General features: G+C 32.7%; 2 protein-coding genes across 2 annotated transcripts in view; both read left to right on the forward strand.

Moving 5' to 3' along the window:
- The first annotated feature begins 2023 nt into the window (after positions 1-2023).
- LOC111395674 (scarecrow-like protein 21) lies at positions 2024-4838 on the forward strand. The gene is made up of 2 exons (XM_023021781.1): positions 2024-2183; positions 2863-4838. The coding sequence occupies exon 2, from the start codon at positions 2945-2947 to the stop codon at positions 4694-4696; it is 1752 nt and encodes a 583-aa protein (XP_022877549.1). The 5' UTR covers positions 2024-2183; positions 2863-2944; the 3' UTR covers positions 4697-4838.
- Positions 4839-24458: 19620 nt separating this feature from the next.
- The window catches only part of LOC111395070 ((-)-germacrene D synthase-like), a 4128-nt gene continuing 2882 nt past the window's right edge, over positions 24459-25704 (forward strand). The window contains exon 1 of the mRNA XM_023021092.1: positions 24459-24507. Within this exon, the coding sequence (XP_022876860.1) occupies positions 24459-24507 (49 nt within the window). The remainder of the gene's footprint in view (positions 24508-25704) is intronic.

Consider the following 25704-nt stretch of genomic DNA (forward strand, 5'->3'; position numbering starts at 1 on the left):
GTGTACCGTAAGACGAGTATAAGGTCAAGAATGGATTGTCGATAGACTATTTATTGTTTGGCACGTTTGACAATGTGTAATAGAAGTTCATTAGATCACTTATATCCTTTCTTATTATGGATATTTCTAAATAATCTATGATAATTCAAAACAATAATAATAAATAAAAAACTTGTTGACTAAGCTTGTTGACTGCCAAACACGAACAAGTTGAGACTTATCAACTAATGAACTCATAATTATCACTTCTACGAATAATATGTGCTCTGTTCTTTATGAAATGACGATAAACTGAACTTTAAATTAATTATTGTAAAAAGAAAAACTTTTCTTAATTGTTACATTTATTGTCCAATACGATAATTTATGTATTCATTTATTTATTTTTTTCTATCTCTAATTTACATCTTTTACCTTTTTAAAGGAAAATATTAATTGAAATCACATGAACCAGATGTTATTCCTTAATAAAAAATGAAGCAATTTTCTTATAATGTGAACATCTGTTCACATTCAATGGGAACATCCATCTATAGCTTTTAATTAATTCAGACATAAATAATTGAGACATGTGCTTCTTATAATTTTAAAGAATTGCTTTTTAAATTAAATTATTTCTTATTCATACGTGTCTATTAATTAGTTATATTTTATTTAGCATGCAATTTAATAGCAGGTGCCAGGTAATTAATATAGTCTCTGGGGTTTCAAAGGAGGAGAGAATCAGTCAGTCGTGCCGCGTTGCCACGTCAGGTCAAACTGGTCAAAATTGAAGACAATCCAATCTCACGTGTCAATAAATTTTGATTTTTAATTGGTTGGACCTTTACCGCCGGTCATTCATTAATTAATTAAGACCTGACGTCATGTTCTGCGTCATGCCGTGGCAATTGGTCGACCACTCACATTGGGATATTAGTGAATCCTCGTTCGTGGCGCGTGCAATACACGCGATGAAAGCAATTTTGAACAATTTTATTTTTATAATGGCATAAGGGGTAGAGGTTTAATTGTCGTAGTGCTCGTGAAAAAAGTCCGTTTATATCACTACAATTATTTTTTAAAAGACAATAATTTATAGCTCTAATGAAAATATTATATAAAATACAATAAAATTCTTTTAACGTGATAAGCTCTTATAAATAATACAACTAAAATGATAATATAAAATAGACAAATTTAAAATTATGTTGGACATGAGAGCATTTTTTGGGTGGGCCAACTTTTCTTATTTTTTGTTGCCAATTTTACAAAGTAAAAACTTTGTATGCTAATTTTATGAAGTAAAAAAAAAAAAAATGTCCCAAATTTTTGGATGAGTTATCGAATTGCATAGCACTTGGTCTTCCCCTAGCTTGTTAACAAAACGAAATTATAGTTAATTTTGAACAATTTGTCCTAACTTTTATTTTTTTATCATAAAGTTGTCGATTATAATTTTTCATCCATATTATATTAGGCCTCTGTCTGGTTCCTATTATTGAATGCAAGAATGATTTTTTTGACCCTTTTTTTTTCAACGAATGGGTCTTATTGTGAGATAGAAAGTCAAAAACAAAAAAAATAAATAAAATTGGTTGCTACCTTTGCAACGGTTATAAAAACCAAGGTCGACACTAAAATTTTGAGGGCTTAAACTAATTTCAATATATATATGTAAAAATATATGTAAAATAAAAAATAATAAATTTTTTGGGCCCTCTCTGAAATAGGATCTTAGGCGATCGCTAAGCCCACTTATAGTCGGGGCTGACATTAAAAGCCATTGAAATGAGGCCAAGAAAAAAAATATATATATATAAAAATAAATGGATGTAAAGAGGGCGAGGCATGAAAATATTTCATGATTTCATGATACAAATCATCATTGGTACAGCGTTCTCTAGACTCCCAGCATAAGCGCGTGAATGCCTCCAATGTCCAAAAGCAAAATTTGAACTTGAAATAGCATAGAATTTTCTTAACATCATCCAAACGTGTGGTCGGAGAGACGACTAACTGTTACAAATTCAACCCGCTTTTGCCGTCACCGTTAATCCTACTTCTCCCACTTCCTATATATAAACATCTCAACCTCTTTTTCACATAATTCTTTCGATTCTATTCAAATACTCAAGTTTACATTTCCTCAAACAAGTTAATCAAAGAACCAAAAACTTCAATTTTGAGTAGACTATTATCAGGTACTCATCTTCATATTTTGCTTGCTTATTCTTGCAAACTTGAATAAGTCGAAGTTCAGACGTTAGGCTAAGTTGAATTGGATTATTATTATTTTTAGTAATTTCAATCGGTTCTTGTTATGTTCGACGAATTGTCGAGCTGGGGGCTCTTTGTTAAGATTTCTCTAGCTGTTGGAATCCAAAAAATAAAAAAAAGAAAAGATTTTTGTTCTGATAAGATGACTAGTTTGTTGATTTATGATGGTGATGATTATTTTTTGTAATTTCTCATTATGTAAACTGGTGAGTCAGAAAAGATGGTTTTTTCTGATAGTTTGACGTTGTCACGATCTGAAAGAAATTATATCAGGAAGTGCCTAGAATGGAAACTTACTATTTAGACATAAACGAATAAAATTGATGGCTGTCTTATTAAACTTCTATTCGATTTTAATGCCTGCTTTGACTGTTTTGCGAGTTTAATTCTGCATAGACTTTGTGTGCATGATACTCATAGGCAGGTGATTACTTCAACTAATCTTGTCATAACTGAAAGAAGTAAAGTTAATTTCTTTAACCGCGTTTGCATTAATTGTGCTTTTTGTAAGTTGGGTATTCATAAAGTTGAATTTCAAGTTTGAGTCTTTCTTCTCGATGAGAAAGGGAAGTCTTTAATAATCAATATGTTCCTGTTCTACAGGTTGATCTTCTTCCAGATAAACGGGACATTGACGAACACTTCCACAAACTGCACAAGTTAGGTTGAGAACTATCCATTTAGGATGGACTCCCATTTTTTTGGACATAGTGTCGCAGGTGGAGACTTGTCATACTCTTCTTATCCCGTCGGTTCCTCAATACCTACTAGGCTGTTTGGATCAATAAAGTTTGATGCACAAAACTCACCGAATTCATCTTTATTTACCCACTTTGAGCCCGAGACATCAACCACATATATTGACAGTCAAGAGCAAGAGCAGCATAGTTCCACCGATAATCTTTCTGAAGCCACCCCTTCTTCTAATTCTTCACTGGATTACTACAGTTATTTCCAACAATTAAGCCCGTCCCCTGTGTATCCTCTCGATAGTCTACTCTTCCGTTCTTGTGGACCTTCTTATATTCAGGTTGCAAATCACAATCAGAACATAAAACACGCTCTGCAGGAGTTGGAGACTGCTCTTATGGCACCGGATTTAGACGAGGAAGTGACAACCTCAGAGCCTTCATTAGGGGGAAATAAGAGGCCCCAAACACCTGGCCAGCAGTCAAGATCTTGGAACCAGGAACCGCAGGGGTCGTCACATTCACATCAATCTGAGTCATCTTATGTTAACAGGTTTGGCAACTCTGGTGATGAACTATATATTGAGAGACGTCAGAAAGCGAGGGAGGATTTGGGTACCCCACCAAATAATCTTAAAAACTTGCTGATTGCATGTGCTAGAGCACTTTCTGATAACAATTTGGCCGAATTCGAGAGACTAGTGGAACAGGCTCGGGGTGCTGTATCTATTAGTGGAGAGCCAATTCAGCGTCTAGGTGCTTACCTAATTGAAGGGCTGGTAGCAAGGAAAGAATCATCTGGCACCCACATTTACAAGGCCTTGAACTGCAAGGAACCAGAAAGCAAAGACTTGCTTTCCTACATGCATATTCTATATGAAATATGTCCTTATTTAAAGTTCGGTTACATGGCTGCGAATGGTGCTATTGCAGAAGCGTGTAGAAATGAGGATCGTATTCACATCATAGACTTTCAGATTGCCCAGGGAACTCAGTGGATGACTCTCTTACAGGCACTTGCAGCAAGACCTGGTGGTGCTCCACATGTGCGAATTACTGGGATTGATGATCCAGTTTCAAAATATGCTCGAGGAGATTGTCTGGCCGCAGTTGGGAGACGTTTGGCTGCAATTTCAGAGAAATTCAACATCCCTGTTGAGTTTCATTCTATTCCAGTTTATGCTCCAGAAGTCACAAGGGACATGCTTGATGTTCGACACGGAGAGGCACTGGCCGTGAATTTCCCTTTGCAGCTCCACCACACTCCTGATGAAAGCGTTGATGTATCCAATCCGAGAGACAAACTTCTGAGGATGGTGAAATCACTCTCTCCCAAGGTGGTCACTCTAGTGGAGCAAGAATCAAACACAAATACTGCGCCTTTTGTTCCAAGGTTCATTGAAACTTTAGAATACTATTTGGCTATGTTCGAGTCAATAGATGTCACGATGCCCAGAGACCGGAAGGAGCGCATTAATGTGGAGAAGCACTGTTTGGCTAGAGATATTGTGAACATTATAGCCTGCGAAGGCAAGGAGAGAGTGGAACGTCACGAGCTCCTTGGCAAGTGGAGATTGAGGTTTATGATGGCAGGTTTTCAGCAATTTCCTCTGAGTTCTTATGTCAATTCGGTTATTCGAAGTTTATTAAGATCTTATTCAGAGCATTTTACGTTACTGGAAACGGATGGGGGCATGCTATTAGGGTGGAAGGAGAGGAACCTGGTATCCGCTTCTGCTTGGCACTGAAAAATGCAGATACAGAGGTGTAATTTTAGAAATACCTAGTTTTGAAACCCTTTGTAACATCCATAAGATAGACTTCATCATGTACTGTGTTTTGTTTTCAATCTTGATAATAGAAATATATGTTAATTCATGTTTTTGTAAACTGAAGCAGTTTTTCTTCTCTTAAATGAGCTTATACTGCGGACCTATTAAGATAATCAAGATAAAATCATCGAGGATAATTTCCACTATTATTATTGGGATAATTAGGCCTAGCACTGTAGCTGAGCCATATGAAGAAATGAATAATGTTATTCATAATGAAGATTATTGATAGTCGTTCTGCACAATATATATTGCAGTTTATTATTTGATGCATTAATGAGACAGTTTTTTATTGTTTCATATATCAAATAACAAACTGTAATATGCATGCCACGTAGGACGATTATTGGTAGTATTCATTAAAATAGATTTTATTTTTCTTTCTTATTTTTAACCACACAATCATCCGTAAAATAACATTACACATAAGTTGAAATTTTTTCTATCTTTTTCATTCACTCATTCTCAAAAAATGGAGGCCAAACGGGGGCTAAAGCATTTATAGGTCTTTTATACCCTCCATTGTCCTGCCTCGTCTCTCTCTCTCTCGTCACCACACCTGCTAAATGGTTCATTTGTCTCCGAACATTTTTCATATTTTATATGCATAAATTACATACGCTTAACAATAAAGGGTTTAGGGTTTCAAAAGTTGGGACATTGAATTTTATTTATGCTATTCTATGATCGTTGGAGAGCGATGAGACTGTACTGATGGTTGATGGATATTTTGGAAATTTTCTAGAAGATCTTAGAATTGCTTGGCAAGTAAGAATAATAAAAAATCGAAATTATCTAGAATTCACTAGAAAATCTTGAGCACCAAGAAAGATTGTGCTATTTGTATTTTAGGCACATATAAAATTATCTTAAAAAAATCATATTAGCCACAAATTGATGTAAGCTATGGTCTATAAATACGGCATGAGTCTCTCATTTGTATGTAAGCAAAAGCCACTATCATTCTAATAGAGTTATTTCCTCCTACCCACTTTGTTTACTAAATTACTTTCTATAAAAATCTTCCATACTACTAGCTTCCAACAAAAAGCCAACTATTTTCTACCTCCAAAATTATCCCATACAAAACATATTAAACCTTCTAATCTAATCTTATCACTACAAGAAAAAAACCATCAGTGGTATCAGAGCTACGTTCGATTGATATTGAGCGTAATCAGATATAATGGCAGACGCATTTCGTTCATCCATCCCTATTCTAACATTTAATGGAGACAACTATGACTTTTAGTCTATCAAGATGAAGATCTACTTTTGTGCGCAAAATTTATGGGATGTCGTCAATGAAAGGTATGTTAACCCAAATGACATTTTCACTCTATCTACCGCACAAAAGAAGGAATTTAAAGAGAATCAAGAAAAAGATTCTCTAGAACTATTTGTCCTACACATGAGCTTGACGGCCACTTCTTTTTCAAGAATTATGAGAGCCAAAACGGAAAAAGAAGCTTGGGATAAATTGGAGGAGGAGTTTCCCAGCAGTGACAAGGTACGTACTTGTCGTTTTCAAACTTTAAGAAGAAATTTTGAAAATTTAAAAATGAAAGATTCTGAAACCGCGAAAGATTATCATTCAAGAATAAATGAAATAGTAAATCAATTAAGATCTTATGGAGATGATGTTCCTCAGAAAAAAAGTCATTGGAAAAATTTTAATTACTTGCACGGAAAAATATGATTCAATTATTGCAGCTATTGAGGAGTCAAAAGATATAGATAAGTTGACAGCTGTAGAATTAATGGGCTCACTAGAAGCACATGGAAAAAAGATTAGAAAGACGTTATGAGATTAACACGGAAAACGCATTCCAATATAAAGTTAATATGTGGTTTCATAAATCTAAAGAAGGTGGAAGAAAATTTAAAGAAAATTGTAAAAATAAAGAAACTCAAGGAAAAGAATTTAATAAAAGCGGTAAGTATCTTTCATGTGGTACATGTAAAAGAAAAAATCATTTGGAGAAGGACTGTTGGTTTAAAGGAAAACCACAGTGTCGTCACTGTAAAAATTTGGTCACGACGAAAAATTTTGTCCTTCTAAACAAAATTATTAAGCTAATTTCTCTAAAGAAAAGGATACCAAAGGAAGTTTATTTTATGCTACTAGCAAAGATGCATCTAATGAAAAACTAGATACATGGTATTTAGACAGTGGTTGTAGTAATCATATAACGAAAGATGAAAGTATTTTCTGTAGTTTTAATAAAATCAAAGCAAAAATCAAGATTGGCAATGGAAATTTTATAGAGGCAACAGGTAAATGTACTATTGCCGTTGACACAAAAAAGGGCGAGAGATACATCAATGAAGTTCTCTTAGTCCTTACAATAGATCAAAATCTATTAAGTGTAGGTCAGATGATGGAGAAATGATATACATTACATTTTGAAGGAGATTCTTGCACGATCTATTACAAGAAAGATAAATCTCTTGTAATTGCAAAAGTCAAAAAGAAGGAGAATAGATCCTTTCCAATCCAATGGAAATATGCAAACAATGCAGCAAGGATGGCACAAGTGGACGAATTATGGCTGTGGCACAAAAGATTTGGACATTTCCACTTCCACGGGTTGAAAATCATGTAGCAAAAAAACATGATAAGAGACTTATCAGTCATAAAAGAGATTGATATAGTCTGCGAAGGATGTTTGCTCAGGAAACAACACCTCCAACCATTTTCGTCTAGAAAATCTTGGAGAGCTAAAAAGCCATTAGAGCTGGTACATACAGATATATGTGGTCCGATGCGTACTCCATCACATGAGCAAAACAAGTACTTCATTCTCTTCACTGATGACTATACTAGAATGACACGGGTATATTTCTTACGTGAAAAATCCCAATTGAAAAGTAAAGTGATTGCAATATCAAAACTATCAGAATCGACAAAGGTAAAGAATATACATCAAATGAATTCAACAAGTTTTGTGAAGACGAAGGAATAGAGCATCAACTCATAGTTGGATATGCGCTTGAACAAAATGGCTTGTCAGAAAGAAAGAGTAGAACAGTAATGGAGACAGTTAGAGCTATGCTAATGGAGAAAAGTCTTCCAAAAACTTTCTGGGCAGAAGCAATTAGCACTGTAGTCTACTTACTAAATCGATCTCCAACTAAAGCTGTGCAAGACAAAACACTAGTAGAAGCATGGAGCGGACGAAAATCATTAGCAAAACATCTCAGAGTTTTTGGCTGCATCTGTCACACACATATTCTACAGGAGAAAAGAGGTAAACTAGATGAAAAAATAGAAAAAGGAATCTTCTTAAGTTATGGTACTCAATCAAAAGGCTATCGAGTATATAATCTAAGAACAAAGAAGCTGATTATAAGTCGAAATGTTAAATTTGATGAAGATGCCACCTATAACTACGAGACTGGTCAAGTCGAGAGAAAAGCTATCAGCATCCTTACATAGCCACAAAAGCAGGAGGGTGACGTTGAGAAGAACAATCAACCAGAGTCCCCACAGCAAGCAACAATAGAAGAATCAGTTGACTCACCAGAATCGTCACCAAGAAAGACACGAAGATTATTGAAAATATATCAAAGCTGTAACTTGATAATCGTTGAACCTGAAAGCTATGAAGCAGCTTCAAAACAACCAGAATGGAGAAATGCTATGGATGAAGAATGAAAATGATCGAGAAAAATAAAACTTGGGAACTTGTAGATCTTTCTCAAGATAAAGAAGTCATAGGAGTTAAGTGGGTCTACAAGACAAAGCTCAATGCTGATGGCTCAATCCAAAAACATAAAACAAGGCTAGTCGCCAAAGGATACTCACAACATTTTGCATCGACTACACTGAGAGATTTGCTCCAGTTGCACGTCCTGACACTATAAGGGTGTTGATTGCACTAGCTGCACAGAAAAATTGAAAGATTTAAGAGTTAGACGTCAAATGAGTATTTCTTAATGGCTATCTTGAAGAATAAATTTATATAGAGCGACTTCAAGGGTACATGGTACGAGGAAAAGAAGATAAAGTTATCAAACTAAAGAAGGCCCTATACGGATTAAAACAAGCTCGATGAGCATGGTATAGTATAATAGACAATTACTTCACTGAGGAAGGATTCAGGATGAGCCAAAGTGAACCAACTCTATACATCAAAAATCAAGGTACAAGCACTACACTTATAATCTCTTTATATGTTGATGATCTCATCTATACAGGGAATGATGAGAAGATGATCGAGAAATCCAAGGAAGATATGATGAAAACGTTCGAGATGACTGATATGGGATTAATGCACTATTTTCTTGGGATTGAGATAGCTCAATTTGAAGGTGGGATCTTCATTGTTCAGAAGAAGTATACCACTAGTCTATTAAAGAAGTTCAAGATGGAAGGTTGCAAAACAGTATCAACACCTCTGGATAGTAACAAATGACTTAGAAAAGAAGATGGTACTCCAAAAGCAGACAGTTCATAATTTCAAAGCTTAATTGGAAGTTTACTCTATCTCACAGCTACAAGGCCAGACATAATGTATGCAACCAGCCTGCTTTCAAGATTCATGAAACATCAAAGTCAAGTTCACTATGGAGCTGCAAAGAGGATACTAAGATACCTCCAAGGAACAAGAGACTATGGAATAAGGTATCAGTCTACGCCTAACTCAAGACTACGTGGGTATACTGATAGCGGCTGGGGCGGGATCAGTAGATGATATGAAGAGCACATTTGGCTACGCATTCACACTTGGTTCCGGAATATTCTCTTGGACATCAAAGAAATAGGCAACGGTTGCACAATCATCAGCTGAAGTAGAGTATATTGCAGCAGCAATGGCAACGAGTCAAGCTATATGGTTAAAATGTATACTTGAAGATGTAAGAGAACCACAAAATGAAGTAACAGAGATCTATTACGACAGTAAGTCAGCAATAACAATGGCCAAGAATCCCGTATTCCACAGCAGAACCAAACACATTAGTATCAAGTACCATTTCAATCAGAGAAATTGAAGTAAATAAAGAGATAGAGCTCAAACATTGCAAGATTGAAGAACAATTAGCAGATATATTCACAAAGGTGCTACAACGAGCAAAGTTCGAAATACTACGAGAAATGATTGGAGTTACCAAAATATGCATCAAGGAGGAGTATTGATGGTTGATGCGTATTTTAGAAATTTTTTAGAAGATCCTAGAATTGCTTGGCAAGCAAGAATAATAAAAAATCAGAATTATCTCGAATTCACTAGAGAAACTTGGGTAGTAAGAACGTTTGTGTGGTTTGTATTTTAGGCAAATATAGAATTAGATGGCTGGGTATCAGCGGGGCACCTTTTTTTCTAGTGCAATTAGGGACACAATGCAGCTGTTTTGAGCTTGACAAGACTTCGAATACCAAGTACGTCACATAATAGTTTATGTAAGAAAAATCTAAGGACAAACTGATTTATAACTGAAACTAATGAAATGCGATCAAGTTGGGCAAACTTTGGTTGGGAAAGTGGACAAGGGGTTGAGTATAGCTACGGTACTTGACATTCTCCCCCATTTTATCTGGCGATGTTCTCAGTGCTTCAACGTATGTTATGGTTCAATCAGTAGTTTAAATGTTCCAAGGTCTTTGAATCTTTAACAAGTATTCTCCTTGCAATTGCATCATTTCCATTTCACCAATTACTCTTGATGGTCCTTCCTTGAAGCCTAGATAACTTGGTGTTCAAGATTGGCTTTAGCAACCCCTCCTTTTAATTCAAATTTAGGTCACTTCAATTTACTTCTAGATATGTCCTCCTTTTTTATAAAATATAATTCAACTACACTAATATAGAAGACATTGTGGGTTCCACACTATGAAGAGAGTTCTACCCTATATATATATATATATATATTTTTTAATATGCTTGATGGTGGGTAATGACTCGATGTATTTTTTGGCACCGTTCAAGAATCTTGCCTCCTGAGTGTTTATAAAAGTTATTGTCATAGGTTCATAAAGAGTAATTTGACCAAATTTAACTTAACAATGTTGATTAAGCCAATAGAGTCCAAACAATATGTAAAACTATTTTAAATATCACAAAGAAGGAACACACAAAGTTAAACAGAAACTTACTAGTCTAGCAATCAAATTATTATTGTTTCCCTTATTTTCTATTCCATTTAACAGGTCCAAAAATAATTTTTCTTTTTCCTACAAATGGAAAGAATAGGCTATGGCTTTAACTAAGAAAATTGTACTTGTACGTACACAAACAATCACATAATAATTTACATACGAGTGATGTGTCAAAAAAGAGTGAGGAAGCTTTTTTTTTTCTTTTTTTTTTGTTGAAGAAATTTTGATCCAATCAGATCTTACCTCATCATGTGTATATAAACCTCTTGTGTACATGTAGCACAACCGTTTAACTATATCATGCAAACCAATAAAAATGTTTGAGCATTATACTTGTTCAAAAATTTGTGAACATTTCTTGCAAGTGAGGGTGCTTTGCAGTGGTATTAAACAACACTACTTCACTAGATTCAAAGATATGTGATAATCCTTTCTTTAAGATTATATATGCCCTCATGAAAAAGTACATAAAGGATACAAATAAACCTTCAAGATACAATGGAAACAAAGAATGTTTGTTGGTGTTTATGCACTAATGACGATAAATTGAACATTGTAGATGAATAATAATGTATACTGGAGTCTTCTTTATCGAATTCTACAATATACCGAACATAAAGAATGGCTTTTAAGAAATCAAGAATTTAATATTGCAAGAAAAAGAAAATAGATGATGATGATGATGACGATGATGATGATGATGATGATGATGATTATTATTATTATTATTATTATTATTATTTATTTTTCCCAAAATGTAAATCAAGCTAATGCTATTAAATTTGGTGAGTGGATTGTTACGGCAACGATAATGCCCCGCCCTGATCTCGTTTTACCCCACTTTAACCATGTATAGGGCCGGCACAAGATAACAAAAATATTTGACGGGACGAAGGTGTGAATAGCTGGCCCGTCCTCTTGCCATCACTAGGGTGATTGCTCTGATCCATGAAGGTCACCCGGAGGGATGGAATTCGAAGAGGGGTCCTTATAAAGTCTTCTTCCGAAATTGAGAACTCAAGCTTATGGACGACCACTGTCGGGCAGCATTAATCCTTGCATGCCATGGCCTGGTTTCCAATATGCACTAGGCAGCTTCGGCCAAACCTAAAATAGGCTGGCATATAACATTTCATCCTCCATTACTTCGAGCTTTCTTTGAATAATTTCGCGACACATGCAAATTCTTGTAAGCATCCTATAATATAAAAAAATCGACATTATTAGAAAATCTCCAACAGCCTTCCACCATTTCCAAAAAAATTTTGAAAAAAATATTTCGTAGAAGCTTACAAAGTTTGCAAACAAATGAAGCTATCTTTTAGACTTGAATCGCCACTTAACAAAAATACCTTAAATGCTAAACTAGGTGGCATGGAATTGGCTTTGAACTAATAACCTTATGTTAGCTTGAAAGTTCTCCACTTACAAATTTGAACATCTTTAAGTGTTCATAGAACTAACACACGAATAGGCCATGTGTACTCTATCTTGGTTTAATTCGTTAATATTTTAAGTAGCTAGCTAAATTACTTTGAATGGCACCATCCCGATTATTCATATATGTTAAAAAGAAAAAAATTACTAAAGTATTTAAAAATATTATATAGATGTTCTTACATATAATTCATTTTAAGAACTAAATAGCTCAATCTCTCATTTCGTGATACATTTACCAAACACTTTACGTTGAAATTAAAAATAAGTATTTACAGTTATTAATATGATGTAATTTACACTAAACATAAGAACTTGATGTTTTAAATTTTAGGTTGAGTTTCCATCATATGTGATTATTAGTTGGCCACAATCCCATTTCCTTTGTCAGTTTCCAAATCAAATCCTTTGCAAATTAAATCGATTTAGAGCAATACAACACATGGAGCAAGTTTTATGCACACAGCTATCATGATTGAGTTCTATAACTAGTTGATACATGATCTTCATTATTGGTTATCTAACTAGCATCTATAAATCCTTCGAAGACCATATGATAATTGAAATAAGGGAGAATTGCAGCAGCGGTCCCTAACCTTTTCGTTATTTATAGACTTTATCCTAACCTTTATTTTATGCCAGTGAAGGTCCCTAACCTTTCATAAATATGCATCTGAGATCCATTTGGATAGAAACCATCCAAAACACCATTAGTTGATTGGAAAAATTCCTTGAACTATTGGCTACCGCGACGGTTTTATTGGATGTTGATATATTTTTTGACGGTGTTCTTGGATGATGTTTTGGATGATTTTATTGGATGTTGATTCCTTAATTTTCTCGATCAACTGACAATATTTTGGATGGTTTCCATCCAGATGAACCTTAGGTGCATATTTATGAAATGTTAGGAACCTCTGCTGGTAAAAATGAAGGCTAGGGTAAAATTTGCAAAAAATAAGAAGATTAGGGACTGCTGGTTCAATTTTCCCTTGAAATGATGTATGCCGTAGTCTATTGATCATCCAAATATTTTAATATTCTATAGGAAGCTTGCCAATGTAAATATTGGCTTGGATTGCTTGTATACCTAATTAGTTTTTCAATAGTAATAGAGATATATATCTAGTCTTGTAGATGTCAGTGCATACATATTGAAATAGTTATGAAACAAACCTCCGTGCCCTCCTAGCAACGTAAGGTGTTTTGCTACTTTGATAAACAAACGTTACCAGTGAAATGGGGTTGTGACTTTCTCCCCGTTGTATCTCTGACATGACAATTAGTATGGGATTTAGAAACGTAGACTTAGGAAGAAAATATAGAATGTGTATTTAGGTAGTTAAAATTTTAGGACCCATACTTGTCTCGTCTTAATAGTATATATAGGTGTTTGAAGCCATGTGATTGCTAGGTGGTTATTGTGCCACGTGCTCCACGTAACAACTACTTTTTCCACATTCTGAGTAGAGGACCTCCAAATATCCAGTGATTGATTGTGCCCATAATAACCGTTAAATGGTTCCATCCAATTTAAGGATGCTTTTATGATTAAGTGTTGTGTTGGCTTCGTAGTGATGGATGGCCTCGTAATGTTAGACGGCCTAATATAAAGTAGAGGGTCTCATAATGGTAGACTGCCTCATAATGATAGATGGTAGAGTATGAACGTAAAGGGCTTCATAGTGGTCGATAGCCTAGCGTAAACGTAGAGGGCCCGATAGCAATAGATAGCCTAGCATGCAAGTAGAGGGAGATATAGTGGTAGACAACCTAGTATGAATGTAGAGGGCCTCATAATGTTAGATGGCCTAGTATGAACGTAGAGGGTTACATAATGGTAAATGGCCTCATGACGGTAGATGGTCTAGTATGAATGTAGAGGGCTTTCATAGTGGTAGGCGACTTAGTATGAACGTAAAGGGTCTCATAGTTAGACGGTCGGCCTAGTATGAATGCAGAGGGCTTCATAGTGGTAAATGACTTAGTATGAACATAAAGGCTCTCATAGTGATAGACGGTCTTATAGTAATAAACGGCCTAATATGAACGTAGATGGCCTCATAGTGGTAGGTAGCCTTATAATGGTAGATGACCTAGTATGAAAGTACAGGACCTTATTGTGGCAAACAGTCTAGTATGAACGTAGATGGCTTCATAGAGGTAAACAATCTCATACTCCCTCATAGTGGTAGAAGGCTTCATAATGGTAAACAGCCTAGTAGAACGTATACGACCTTATAATGATAGACGGCTTGGTATGAATGCAGAGAGCTATATAGTGGTGGTATACAGCTTAGCATGCAAGTAGAGAGCCTCATAGTGGTAGATAGCCTAGCATGGGTGCTCTATGTAGAGTGCATATTGAATAGTCTTCACCTTATTGGCCATCGTAGATAATTATTGATACCATCTAGTATCATTAGCACCTCTACCTCTTGTCGATGTTTACTGATAATGGGTAGTATCTTCATTTCATTCCACTATAATGTATAAACTCTCCTATTCTCATCCTCTAATGAAAGTGGAAATGAGGGACGAACAATTCGACCACCTATCATTCGATGGGCCGATCGACGCTCGCCAAAATGTTGTCGGATGACGGTTAACCAACTGTCGATGAAACTGGTCGACAACATCTTAATATTTGAAAATGCTATAGCATTTATAACTCTCCAATCAAATTGGAAAAATCACTTGGCAAATTCTACTGTGTTGACAATTATGTTTGTAGAACTCCTAGGCTTAGAGAGAGACTTCTCGAGTCCAATCCCAAGAGGTTGCTATGTATAAAAATACTGTGGATGGTGGTTTTCTATTCTCCATCCATCCCTTTTTTGTCTCAATTTTTAAAAAAATTCACTTCACTCCGAGCCAAATAAATCCCAACACATGAAAAAAGGCGTTGTACTTCTCATACATCTGCCTTAGCAAGGAAATCTCTTTCTCAATGGACCTCTTTAGGTGCATCTTTGAGATGCACTAACTAGCCAAGTATGATGCATTTGTTTTCTTCACCCCCAGGGTCCCACATAATTCCAACAATAGGTGGAAGTCTCGATTTTTCTTTGTTCAACCTTCCTAGGACCACTTTTATTCAACATTAATTGGAAATATTCTCAAATTTGTCTCTTCAATAGAAAATCGAGCTTACTCCTCTTTTAGAAACACAAATCCAACAATTGTCCTTTATACAAATCTTACACCCAACTTAGGATAAGTTTTGACTATGAGGAATATGTTGATTATAGGGTTTGGTCAATCTACAGGTAGGTTCTCTTTCCTTGCCTTTACTTTTATACTTGTATATATTTTTACTTGCTATTTCTTTAGCTTGATGAACTCAATTGTGCGCATGCATATATAGACTTTGATTTGGATGAGGTATTGAACATCGTACCCGCGTCGAGGAACGATAAGGAACTTATCTTTTTCTGGTGGTAGGTTCTTGAAATTTTTCTTTTAATTTCACATTTGTGTGCAATTTCATTTGTTGTTCTGTGAGTTTGTTAATTTTTCTTAATTGCTAGAATAAAGTACATCGTCAATATATAGTGTTGTATTATTTGGTAAAATAATACAAACTTTTCTGGAACCTTCAACGATATTCGATGCACCTGATATTGTATTAACATTATATTCTAGCTAATGTTAAGTCAAAAAAATATTTTTTGTCTTAATGAAAGTTATGTGTAGTTGCACGATTAATTAAGCAGATATCTTGACAATTTATCATGAATCTACAAATATAACAAAATCATTATATTTTTAAAAAACTTGAATTTAAATGTAAAAGGCTAAACATAAATTTAATATTGTGAAATTAACGATGCATAACAAAGTTTCAAGTTTTTGCCAAAAGTAAAAATATATTCCAATTGAATTCTTAAAACAAAGGGAAATATTAGAAATTAAACTAATCTATATCTTTCACTACACCATCCTCATTAAATGTTCAATATTTCCATTTGGACCAGTAAAGAAATCAGAGACATCTAAATAAGCCACATCAATTGGACCATCATCGTAACACCCCCAAAATTAAATACCTAATTTTGGAGATATTATCATTTACAATTCTCTTAAATTCATAAATACGGAAGCAATTAAATTTTTCTTCAACATAATATCTATCAATGACTTCACACAAAGACACACACATCCCCTTTACCTTAAAAGAGAGGATGTCAACATTACTATTCATCTTGAGGCAGAGCTTTCACACTAAACTGGTTCCCTACTGTAGTTAAACTCGTTCAACATTATTTCCACTGAAAAGAGGCTTTAATTATTTCTACTGTTCATCCATAGAAATGAAATTAATGCGATTGCTTTATTGCTTTTCATTATTGACTTAAACAAGTAATTTACTGTAACTCTATGTTCATTCCCTTAAAAGAGAGGATGCCAACATTACTATTCATCTTGAGGCAGAGCTTTCACACTAAATTAGTTCCCTATAGTAGTTAAACTCGTTCAACATTATTTCTACTGAAAAGAGGCTTTAATTATTTTTATTGTTCATCCACATAAATGAAATTAATGCAACTACTTTATTGTTTTTCATTATTGACTTAAACAAGTAATTTACTGTAGCTCTATGTTCATTCCTTATTATTTATACAAATCTATTTTAACCTTATATAATGTGACATGGAGTATATTAAATCATGTATATTTTTTATTTCCTAAAAGTAGTTGCGATAAATCAAAGTAAAACTTAACACAATGTTGAAAAATTTTAATACTCAATCAAAAAGATGTCGATTAATTTATTTGACAATATTGAACATTTTAGATGTATATAAATTTTAGAGGATTAAATTCAAATATATCAAAATTGGGTGATTAAATAAAAATCTCAACCCCATTTAAGTGACAAAATATTATACTGTGGCTCAACTTGTGTTTGACTCCATTAAATTTTTTCCTCATTTTTCTCTCTTTTATTTTCAATCGCAGAATCTTCTATAAAATAATATTATCCATAAATAAAAAAATCATTAAATCGATTAGATATTGAACAATAAAAAAAGATTTGATTAATTACACGATTTAATTATATTGAATATAGTTAACATCAAATAAGTCCTTTATATATGAAATAATGTTTGTTATATAAATTATGAGCTCCAATAATTTGAATTTTTAATCCATGTTGCAAGAGAACATTTATTATATCACCAGAAAATATATTTCAATTATAGCAACACAAAATTGAGGCCAGCTAATTTTTCATCTTGATATTTTAACATCTAAATTTTTTTTATATATTAAAGAAATTCGATCGTTTTATAATTTTTTTTTCTTATTGTTACTTTTTCGTCTCGATCAATTAATTTTTTAAATAATTTAATAAAATTTTTGACGTCATTTAGATAATTTCCTAATAAACTTTTAATTTTTTTAATGTCAAAAGTGTGCCATATAAGAAGATTACATTTTTATTTATCATTTTAAACAATTAATCAAATTTGTAGATTTATTCAGAGAACTGAATAGATATTTTGACACATTAATAACTTAATATTATCTAAAAAATGACATAACCCGTGAATTGTACGGGTGGACCTTTTACCTTAAAAGAGAGGATGTTAACATTACTATTCATCTTGAGGCAGAGCTTTCAAACTAACCTGGTTCCCTCCTGTAGTTAAACTCGTTCAACATTATTTTCACTGAAAAGAGCTTTAATTATTTCTATTGTTCATCCACAGAAATGAAATTAATGCGACTGATTTATTGCTTTTTATTACTGACTTAAACAAGTAATTTACTATAGTTCTATATTCATTCCCCTTTACCTTAAAAGTGAGGATGCCAACATTACTATTCATCTTAAGGCAGAGCTTTCACAATAAACTGGTTCCCTACTGTAGTTAAACTCGTTCAACATTATTTCTACTGAAAAGAGGTTTTAATTATTTCTACTGTTCATCTACAGAAATAAAATTAATGCGACTGCTTTATTGCTTTCCATTATTGACTTAAACAAGTAATTTACTGTAGCTCTATGTTCATTCCATATTATTTATTTCTATTATTATTATCCTTACTACAATAAAATAAAAAAGGCAATATGCCAATTACTGTCCATTCAGGCCGTATTTTGAGTTTTTACGTAAAAAAAAAAAATAGTTTACGTTATACCACATAATATTTTTTCAAGAAAATGATGTAAATTATATTGAGAAAATTGTCGCGAAAAAATAATAAACATTAATAAAACAATTGATTTTTTATTTAAGAAAAAAGACAGGTTTTACGCATTTTTTAACACAGATGTTTGATATATGTTTAACTATTTTCAATATTCATTTAAATAATTCAATGTCTTTATGACATAGTTTTGGAAATGAGCTTCGAAAGAAAATAGAAGATTTATTGTAGATATTTATAAAAAACTAAATAAATCACCAAGTGAAAAAAAAAACAAAATCAACAAAAAATAAAATAAAATAAAAATTCCTACTTGGAGCAAAATTGCTCCGTGATGCGCAGAGCAATTTTGCTCCTGGCTCCTGGATGCCAGCAACTCTTGGCACCCATTGCTCTGTGATACACGGAGTTGCTCCATCGGTTCTTTTTTTTTGTTTTTTTAGATGATGCTTAGTATCAATTTTTTTTTTTCATTGGGTGATTGATATTTTTTTGTGTCAATTTTTTTTCTCTTTTCTTTTTTCACTAGGTGATTTATTTAGTTTCTTTTTTAATAAAAATCTATCATAAATCTTTGTAAATCTTCTATATTCTCTCGAAATTCATTTCGAGAACTATATAATAGATACATCGAATGATCTAAATGAATATAAAAAATAATTAAACGTATATCAAACATGTGTTAAAAAATGCGTATAACTCGTCCTTTTTTCTTTAAAAAAATTAATTATTTTATTAATATTTATTATTTTTTCACGGCAATTTTCTCAATATAATTTCCTTTTTTTCTTTGGTGATTGATATATTTTTTATACAAATCTATTTTACCCTTATATAATGTAACACGGAGTATATTAAATCATGTATATTGTTTATTTTCTAAAAGTAGTTGCGATAAATCAAAGTAAAACTTGACACAATGTTGAAAAAATTTAATACTCAATCAAAAAGATGTCAATTAATTTATTTGACAATAATGAATATTTTAGATGTATATAAATTTTGGAGGATTAAATTCAAATATATCAAAATTGGGTGATTAAATAAAAATCTCAACCCCATTTAAGTACAAAATATTATACTGTGGCTTACCTTGTGTTTGGCTCTATTAAATTTTTTTCTCATTTTTCTCTCTTTTATTTTCAATCGCAGAATCTTTCATAAAATAATATTATACGTAAATAAAGAAATTCATTAAATCGATTGGATATTGAACAATAAAAAAAGAGTCGATTAATTACACGATTTAATTATATTGAATATAGCTATCATCACATAAGTCCTTTATATGTAAAATAATGTTTGATATATAAATTATTAGCTCCAATAATTTGGGTTTTTAATCCATGCATCAAGGGAACATTTATCATATCCCCAGAAAATACATTTCAATTATAGCAATACAAAATTGAGGCCAACTAATTTTTCATCTTGATATTTTAACATCTAATTTTTTTTTATATGTTAAAGAGATTCGATTGTTTTTATAATTTTTTTTTCTTATTGTTACTTTTTCCTCTCAATCAATTAAATTTTTAAATAAGCTAATAAAATTTTTGACGTCATTTAGAAAATTTTCTAATAAATTTTTAATTATTTTAATGTCAAAAGTTTGTCATATATGAAGATTACATTTCTATTTATCATTTTAAACAATTAATCAAATTTGTAGATTTACTGAAAGAACTGAATATATATTTTTGACACGTTAATAACTTAATATTACCTTAAAAATGACATATGGAAAACTAGTAGTAATAAAATATAAGACAATTAATTTAAACTTAAGTTTATCTCAAAGTGATATCAAATCTAAACTATATTGGTTCTGAGTCCCGTGACACCACGAGCCATCATCTCGAATCATCCTATGTTCACAATCTAAAAATGGAGAAGGATAACATGGGATGAGCTAATGCTCAGTAAGCAAATCCCATGTACATGATGCATACTGATGATATGCAAAGTAATGCATTTCTCAATATGTATTCCATTCTTTCATTTTTAAAAAATATTAACGTCATGAGCTCACTTGATAATCTGTAGCCAATCAGAATGCAGGTGCTATATTATTTGGAATCCGATCAAATTCTACTGGTAGTACTGCAAAGCGGTTAACATTAACATTAACATTAACATTGAATATTCATCATTGGACAATGGTCGGGTGCGCCGGTCCCCCACGCTCCATTCCCCACTCACACCTTCATGACATAGGCATACATCTGGTAACAAAATATTCAGGATATATATCTTTAAAAAGATTCCTTGACTCATTGACATTTAGAAACTTTTATTTTTCTTGAAACTTCATATATGCTTATGAATGCATTGATGTATATGAATATGAAATGAAAAGCATTAACATCATAAAATGTAATAATTAAATATCAAGCTCACATAATAGCATAATTAGCCAACACATTCATTTATTTAATGTTAAAGCGTGCATATGAAGATAAAGGGAGGTTTACTCTCTTGGAATCCTTAGCAATTTATTTTAGGAATAATAAGTGAAGATGCCCCTAATCGCCCACAAAGTTAACGTGCCAAAAGTCCTACTTCATTAGCATTTATTTAGTCTAGACCATTGTCTTACTAAATTAAATAAGCTTATTATTTATTTACATCAAAACGTAAATTGTAAATAAATCAGTCAGTAATTATCAAGAAAATGAAAGTGAGGTGTTTAAATAAAGAAACCACCCTTAACTCATGAAGTATTGTTTGACTCATTAATATTGGTAAAAAAATAATTAAAGAAAAGAAGCTGTTGGAGGAAACCCTGATCAATAGCAAAATGAATCGTTGGATTAATTATGTCATGTTACGCCAACTTCATTTACAAAAATGTGTCATTCAAGAATTTAGGCAAAGTACATATTATGAACATTTAGTTAGCCCGAGCCCAACTAAAATGCCAATTTATTTAGAAATTTTCTTATAGCTTAAAAGGAGGAACTAAGGGTGTGTTTGATTACAAGTAGGAAAATTGCATGGAATTATTTTCATGAAAATTGTCAATTAAATGCGTTTGATTGACTTAATTTTCTACCTAGAAAATATTGTACTTTTCCATCTTTTGCTGTTTGATAATCATTATTTTCCATGGAAATTGTCGTTTTTTCCAACTTTTATTGTTTGATAGGCACTATTTTCCATGAAAATTGTCACATTTTCCATGGAAATTGTCACTTTTTCAATGAAAAATTTTCAATCAATTTTTTAGGACTTTCGTCTATCACAAAAGCCTATTTAGTGGAGTTAACCAGTATCATCCTTTTTTTTTTTCGTGATTTGAATGTCAACGATTTAATTAATTATAGGAACCTTAATAATTGCATTATATTAACTCTATGCAAACTATTATGTCACCCTTAACCAACTTTTAAAATGTGTGTGTGTTGACACACTCGTATACTTAATTTCATGTATCACGAATGGAGTCTAGAATTTCTCGAATATTGAAAATACCAGTTAAAAAAGATGTCACAATTCTTGCGACGTCTAAAATTTCTTTGACGCGCAGGTAAGTGAGAGAGTTATTTTACTACTTTGATGCCCATAAAATTGAATAAAAAGTTAATTACATGTGAAGCATCTAACTATAAAACCAGCATCTTTTTTTTCTTCTGCTACTTGAATTCCAATTTGAAACATGTTGTCTTCACTGTGAGCTTCATTTTCGACCATGGGAGGAGGAGGAGGAGGAGGAGGGGGAGGTGGTGGATTGGTGGATCTCTTCTTGGGAGACTTGTTATGAGTACACCAATCACACTGAAATTCGGCGAATTATGAGCATTTGCTATGGTGAAAAGGATCAAACCCACCACCAAAAGCACAATTAATACGTATTCATGAATCATGAGGTGGATATTTCCGTGTCAAAACAGGAAGGAGGGCTCCCATTACCATCATCGGCCTTGTATACAGTCACAACAAATTACTAACTGGGATATCATTGAAATGATAAACAAATCTTTTCATCACAAGCAAGCAATACAGGTGGAAATACAATTTTCCATTAATCTGCTTCTTTGAAGTCATCTTTGGTTCGCAGCAATTCAAGTAAAATCAAATTCCTTTTTCAAAGATTGCAATTCATAACCTCACCTTAATTGGAGCCTGTTGTACACATATTCCTGAAATTTGAGCAAAATAAGTCAAAATACAGATCCACATGACTACATAAGATAGAAAATGCTACAGAATCGTTAGTAATTGAAAAGGATAAATTGGGTCCATGCAGAGCCATATCAAGTCGAAAGAAGTTCATTAAAAACAAAGGATAATGAGGCCAATTAATGATGATATTATCTGCAAACCAAAATTATTTCTGTAATTGAAATCCCACCGCCTTTGCATATAAGGTAAGCATCAAAATGACAAATTTTATCAGCTTTAACAAAAATGCATAAATTGACAATCAAATACACAAAATTGGAATTAAAATTCAGAATTTACTACAATTAATATACGTAATGTTACATGAGAAAATATTACAATTAATCAACGAAGTAAAATTCCTCACCCAGAATTCATCAACATGTAAACAGAATTACCAAAGCCTCCATTCCAGCCCACTTCACCTCAGGAAGTCGACCGCAAGAAAGAAATCATTTTAGCTAATAACTCCTGTAGGAAAATTGAGATCAAATGAATAAATAAAATAGCAGAAGGCTTAAAAATCGACATTGAGAAATTATCCATGAAACGGAAAATAATTTGGAACTGTCATGCATATGAACTGTCCCAATCTGTTCGTCCACATTGAGTCGAAACTGTTGATGACCCATAAGTGCAAAAGCTTCGTCGTGATGAGGCGGTGGTATGGGAGGTAATGCCAACATTATGAATTGATTGGCAGAGAATTGAGAAAGCCCGAAAAAACAAATCAATGGGTTTTGTGAAGCAGAGAATCTAATGGGAAATGAAAGGCTTATGAGAGAGTGAGAGGTTTACCTTGGTTGAATTATGGTAGTTATCAATTGCTTGAAAAATAAAATCCACCTCTCCCAAAAAAATATTTTCTTGAAAATGTGATCACGTGATCAAAAGTGGAAAAATATTTTTCATGGAAAAAAATACTAATCAAACAGCACAAAAGTAAGAATTTAGATGGAAAAAATATATGTTCCATGGAAAATAATGGCAATCAAACACACCCTAAATTCTTAACTTTTAGAACTAGTTACTCGCTAACATTAACAGTGTGTTTGATTGACATGGAAAATATTACCTAGAAAAGAAAATATTTTCCATCTTTTGTGGAAAATAAAAACCACCTCTACCCAAGGAAAATATTTTCCTTAAAAACAAGGAAAATTGGGCATATTTTCAAAAGTTGGAAAATGTTTTCCGTGGAAAAAAATAGCAATCAAACACTCCAAGTAAAAATTTGGATGGAAAACCAATATTTTCCATGGAAAATAAATGTAATCAAACACACCCTAAAATTTGGTAATATAAGGAATAATAAAAAAAAAATTAACTTTCAAATGAAAATTGTCAGATTCACATATCTCCGAGAAAATAGGAGTAACGAACGGGAGAAGAATAAGGCAGGCTGTCGTTCTTCTAGTTTGTAGTTTGAATGTGGCAATTTACTATTTAGAAATGTCCACTGGTCTTGAATCTTACACATTCACATAGAATATTATGATATCATTAACACCTTAAAGAATAAATCTTTTTATAGGAATAAAGTAGAATTAATAAAACTTCCATCCATTTTACTATTCTTCCGACTTTGAGGGGATACATCCCAAAAGGCAATTAAGGATAAACTCGTACATGTAATATAATCGATCAATCTAAATAAAAGTAAGATCCAAAATACATGATATAAACCTTAAAAGTTGGATTTGACAAATTTCATTGGATTTACTTTATCATAAAACATGAATTCTACTTAATAGTCAATGCAAGATTGAAAGGTGAATTTTATTTATTTATTTATTTATTTTTATTTCAATATCTCAAATGCAACGTCTTCCTCCAGGGACGACGAATCCAGCAGAAGAAAATGGAGGTATTCTTTTAGGGTTTAATATAAATCCATTTTGGGCGCATAAAGGAAAAATTCTTTTTACCTTCTTATGAAACTTGTAAGATTAGGAACTCAGTAATTTTGGCCCCTGGTTTTGCTAATTTGAACCATATTAATTTACCCGATTCTTGCCAAATAAAAGATCAGATCTTTTGCTCATCATCCCAATCTAATGGGTTGTATGAATACGTTCATTTCCACGGGTTTCATGTAAGCACATAAGTGATATGTCCAATTCACGATTTTTAAGTCATATCATCACACGTGTTCATTGCGATACCCAACATAAAATAAGATGATATGATTATTTTAAGGTAAAATATGAGATCTTTGCTCATTATATTCAATCTAGTTTAATACGTTAAGGTAAAACATCAGCCCTTTTGCTTGTTACATTCTACATTTCCAATCTAATATAATATTTTAAGGTAAAGGATAAGATGTTTTGTGTATTACACTCTATATTTCCAATCTAATGGGGTACGTACGAATTCCTTCCTTCATCAGGTTTCATGTGATTTATGTCCATTTCACGGTTTTTTAGTCATGTCATCACACACGTCCACTGCGATATCCAATGAGTAACTATTTATATTGTCGAGTCCAACGTACCAAACATATTAAAGCGAAATACTGAAAACACGTTTGAAAAACATTCTAGTGCATGCTTGATCCCATGTTCGATCTTCTGAACGGTAAAAATTGTAACTTGAATCACAACCGAGAACAAAAGTACCACAAGTAATAATCGATTGTCAGTACGTTGTGTGATTGTGTAATTGGGACCTAAAATATATGTATAATAAGTTTATGTAATCTCGACATATTGCATTATCTAATTGTGGCTTATAGGTTGTGTGTATGTAATAACGATTCTTAAATAAGGTTCATGACTCTTTGTAAGAAATTTCCATTTAGAAATTACGATTTTGAGCGATAAATGCGATCTGGTTTCCTAAATATTTCATTTAGAACATGAGAACAAAAATATTGAATCTGGTGGTTAATAATCGGATTTTCTCTCTCCATATTTTGTGATTTTAAAATTTGTTAAAGATGATAATTTACCTTCAAATCAGAAATTACGAACTAAACTTATTTTATTTAATATATATAACAAGAAAATTTTTAATGATATGATTAACAATATTAAGGTTTCACAGCGACATTATTATTATT

This window comes from Olea europaea, chromosome 6 (assembly GCF_002742605.1).
Source record: "Olea europaea var. sylvestris chromosome 6, O_europaea_v1, whole genome shotgun sequence".
Taxonomy (NCBI): domain Eukaryota; kingdom Viridiplantae; phylum Streptophyta; class Magnoliopsida; order Lamiales; family Oleaceae; genus Olea; species Olea europaea.

Excerpts from the sequence above, each read along its gene's own strand:
- LOC111395674 (XM_023021781.1), top strand. The coding sequence starts at position 2,945 with ATGGACTCCCATTTTTTTGGACATAGTGTCGCAGGTGGAGACTTGTCA.